The 5,000-nt window shown below is 38.2% G+C and overlaps 1 protein-coding gene across 1 annotated transcript in view; it reads left to right on the top strand.

The window, feature by feature from the left end:
* LOC307121780 (uncharacterized protein) overlaps positions 1 to 5,000 on the top strand; it is a gene marked incomplete at its 3' end in the record, with an annotated part of 187,655 nt that overhangs the window by 95,969 nt on the left and 86,686 nt on the right. Inside the window, exon 18 of the mRNA XM_079809537.1 lies at positions 1,015 to 1,188. Coding sequence (XP_079665663.1) covers positions 1,015 to 1,188 — 174 coding nt within the window. The remainder of the gene's footprint in view (positions 1 to 1,014; positions 1,189 to 5,000) is intronic.

Here is a 5,000-nt window from a genome sequence, read left to right as displayed (position 1 = left end):
CACTCACACATACTCTCATTCACACACTCACTCAGTCACATACACGCACACACACTCACACACACACACACACACACACACACTCACTCACACACAAACGCACACACACACACACACACACACACACACACACACACACACACACACACACACACACACACACACACACACACACACAAACTCACTCTCTCACATACACACACTTATGCCTCTTGCACAAAGGGCATTGATCCCTGAAAATTGCCATAAAATTGCCAGAGTGTCTTCTGTGTGAACGCAAACACGTCCCGGGTTTGAATCCTGCATCGATCCTGGAACAAGCGTGGTTCATAAGCAAACTTAAGACGCTGGGGAGACGTTACACATCACATCGATGCCACGTGTCTTTACGGGATCTTTACGGGATGTGTGTGAACGCACGTACAGGAAATCACTGGCAGTTTGAATGAACCAAAATCAAACGATCCCTGGACACATTATTAGGGTATTTTCTGGAATCTCTGTGTGAAAGGGGCTTTACACACACACACACACACACACACACACACACACACACACACACACACACACACACACACACACACACACACACACACACACACACACACACACACACACACACACACACACAGTCTCACTCACTCACACACAAATTTTGACTGTATTCATTTTTATTAGATTTTTTAATGCATGATTTTTGTATAAATATTTTTGTGCAGAAAACAATGTGTCAAGTGTCAACAGAACAGTTTAAGTTTCCTTAAGTGACTGTTTCCTTCAGGAGATACAAATCTATGTGCTTATGATCCTCAGTGTCTGCTAGATGACTGTATAGATCTGATCAAAACCATATTCTCCTTTCAGCAGAACTTATAGTTTATGAAATGAGAGATTTAACTCTGATCAGTTTATATTAAATGGATGTGTAATAATTTAACAGATTTAACAAGCTTTTGTTGTGAGTTCTGATGTCTCAGTCTCAGATATCTTCATTGTTTCTGTGTGTGTTTGTAGATTAAGGGGCTGTGGGGTGACAGAAGAAGGCTGTGGTTATCTGGCTTCAGCTCTGTGTTCAAACCCCTCACACCTGAGAGAGCTGGATCTGAGCGGCAATAACCTTAAAGATTTAGGAGTCAAGATGCTCTCTGATCTACTGAAGGACCCAAACTGCACACTGAACACACTCAGGTATGTTGAGCAGATTCATCTCATCCTGTGAATGTTTGTGTGTGTGTTTCAGTCTTACCATCTACAAGTGTGCAGTGAAATGTGGAAAGGGTCTGTATTAGGGCTGTCAATCGATTAAAATATTTAATTGGGATTATTTGCAAGATTATCAAGAGTTAACTTGTGATTAATCGCAGCTTAATCGCACATTTTTATCAGTTCTAAATGTACCTTAAATTAATACGTTTTAAGTTTTTAATACTCTAATCAACATGGGTATGGACAAAGGCATGCTTTATGCACATGTATGTTTATTATTAGTGAAACCATACTCAACAGAGCATGAAGACTAGACATGTATCAAAGGTCATAGATGTTTTTTCAAAGAACTTGTTCATGTCTCTTAAGCCTAAGCTTAAAAATTCAGAATAAGCAGTGATTTATCTCATTTTAAAAATAGAAATAAAGTTTTTTTTTACACTGGCAGTTTAGTTCAGAACGGGGCACAGTTCTTATGAAAAATTGGTAATGTGATGCTGTCATGCGGACCTGGGAGAGCACCAGTACCTGGAGGAGGTTGTAATGAGTAGGAATATAGCGTGGCCCCTTTAAGAGCTGCGCGCTCCCTGTTGAACTGCCTGCATTTGGTGTGTGCGCACTGCGCCTCGAGCACTCCTGTGTGTGCAGATTATTTTCTGTTTTCTGTTGCTCACATTTAGTTATTTTGTTTTATTTAGTAACGCTGTGGATGGAATGGAGTTTGTGACGCACTCTTGTGAGAGTTTCGCTGGGAATAAAGTGCGAGCTGTTTAATGTCAATTGCCTCTGTGTTTGCATTATCTCCAGTTAAGTGAGCTATCCCTATTTTTTTCATCCGGACACAACGCGTTACAAGGTGCTCTGACCAGTGTTAATTTCGTTGACGAATAATTCTCGTCATAATTTTCGTCAACAACCTTTTTTCCCTGACGAAAACGAGACGATAACTAAATAAAAAATAGTGTTAGATGACTAAAACTATAACGAAAATCAGCTCTCATTTTCGTCAACAAATAAAAACGAGACGAAAATGTTAGGAAGGGACGATTAGGGAAGAGATCCAGTCAGAACTGATGTCCGCGCACATTTGATTTGGACGTGCTGATCTAACCGCTGGAGAACACGGCGCTGTTGCACGTTCTACAGGCTCACGCAAGCATCCCCAAACCAGCGCTCCAGAGCGGCTCACAATCAATGAATAACACACATTTATGCCAGGCAATTGTTTATGAACTAATGCTGATGAATAAGGACAATGTTAACTTTACGATGTTTATATAGTAATGTGTTTTAGACGGTTGTAGCATATTTTATCGCCCTCATCTGAACTTGAATGAGCTCCTACAACTACAATAGAGGCTCAGACATTTCAAAATAAGAGTCCCGGTGTATTTCCAGCTGGTTTATAATTAAAAGTCACGCATTATATATTCGTTTTTGCTTACACAATAAACTGTATTTAGTTTCATTCCCATTTAATTCATAGTCAGGAGGAAAGACCAGTATTTAACACATATTCAATAAAGTATCAGGGTTATAATAGTTCACTAAAACCATAAAAAAACTTTGTTACTTAAAATTAAATAAATGTTAACTGAAATTAAAAAAATAAATAAAAAAAGTTATTTGAATCTTTAGCTTAACATGATATAGGCTACTAACTAAAACAGAAATACAAAATGTTTCTGTTTTAGATACAAACTATATAGATGTTTTTAAAAACAAACAAAAAAGTGAATTGAGCTCTTTTGTGAATTTTTAATGTTAAAAACAAAATTATGTCAAAATGTCAGTTCAAGTGACAGTCGGTTATGTAATACTGTAATAAATGCTTAATGTATTACAATTTAACTAAACTCATTAGATTTTAGGAGACTAACTCTACTGTAGATTTAGTCGACTAAAAGCTTATGATATTTAGTCGACTAAAATCGTATGATATTTAGTCGACTAAAACTAGACTAAAACTAAAAACAATTCAGGTGACTAAAATATGACTAAAACTAAATGGCATTTTAGTCAAAAGACTATGACTAAAACTAAATCAAAATATGCTGTCAAAATTAACACTGGCTCTGACTTCGGTTGCACTCGAACTGTGCTGCGATTCACGTGAACAGTGTGAGAAACACAGACTCGGGAGCGCTCTTGTTCAGAAAAGTAACCTGCGCATTCGTTTGAGCCGCCTGTAATGTATTTAGTTCAATAAAACACATGTACTGTAAGTGGTGATGGTGTTAATGATTTACCTCGGATATGAGCGAGAGTGAGCTTGCAGTATATTCGTGAATCGCGCTCGGACTCGGACTGCAGAACACACATTAAACAGTTTTTCAGTTAAACAGAAAAAAATGGTAGCTTATGTAGGCTATAACGTCACTTGTTTCAGAATAGTAATGTTAATGTTAGCCCTTTTCTTTCCACATTTCTGTTTGCTGCTGCATCCTTTATGTCTATGGCTGCTCTCGATATCTCCAACTACGGGCTAGGCCACGGATCAAACAGTAAATTTGCTCTGCGTTAATAAAATTAGTTCCGTTAAAATGAATTTGCGGTAATGCGTTATTAACGTGTTGATTTTGACAGCCCTAGTCTGTAGTAAAGCTGCATGGAGGGAAAGATTACTTATTTACTGTTACAATATCAATCTCAAGGAGTAGGCCTTCTGAAAAAGATAGTTCAACCAAAAATTTAAAATCTGTCATTATTTACTCACCCTCACGTCATCCAAACCTGTGTGCCTTTCTTTATTCTGTGGAGCACAAAAGAAGACATTTTCTGTTCAGTGAGAAAAGTCTCAGTGTTTTTCCCTTACAATGGAAGTCAGTGGTCAGCAAAACTTCACAATATCATCTTTTGTGTTCGGCAGAAGAAATCCATACAGGTTTGGACACACATGAGAGTGAGTAAATGATGACAGAGTTTATATTTGTGTGTGAACTGTCCCTTTAAGAAAGGGTAGGTTTTATTTGTCTCAGAATCAATGGATCTCTTCTTTGGTGCTGGTTTGGTAAGAATATAACCATGTTGTGCTTGGACTGACAGGTTTGTCATATTTCCTCTTTGAGTGGCCACACATGATCTACTGTACAGGCTTTACATGGCATTTCTGATTGAGTTCCTGCATAGTGTTTAAATCCAAAATACTCCCATACAATTAAGGCTCTTCTATGTTTTGACACTGGATTTTCTTCTGCAGCTTCATTGTCTTCACCATCAAGGGATCATTTTGACAAGCTAACACACCTTTGGGGTCTTTCACACACATTTCTTTCGTCTGTCTTCACTCTTTCTTATAAACAAGCATTAGACAGGCGTCTTTGACTGTTGTGATCCTCGCTGTTTTTTCACTCTTGCTCATGTGATATTGATTAATCAGCTTTATCTATAAAACACAGAAATCTGGTATGTCTTCATATACTAATAAAAATATTTATAATATGTTTAATCTAATTAATGTCCTTATATGACAGGACTGCACACTCACTCACTCACACAGTCTCACACACACACACACACACTCACACATACATTCACACACACACACACACACACACACACACACACACACACACACACACACACACACACACACACACACACACACACACACACACACACACACACACACACACACACACACACACACACACACACACACACACACACACACACACACACACACACACACACACACACACACATGCCCCTGCCCCTAAACCTGCCATCACAGGAAACTGCACAGTTTACTTTCTGTGAAAAAAACTCATTCTGTGTGATTTATAAGCATTTTG

This window comes from Gobio gobio (genome assembly GCF_949357685.1).
Source record: "Gobio gobio genome assembly, chromosome: 25".
Classification (NCBI taxonomy): domain Eukaryota; kingdom Metazoa; phylum Chordata; class Actinopteri; order Cypriniformes; family Gobionidae; genus Gobio; species Gobio gobio.
Note: the sequence above shows the minus strand (reverse complement) of the source record. Positions and strands in the feature narration are given on the sequence as shown.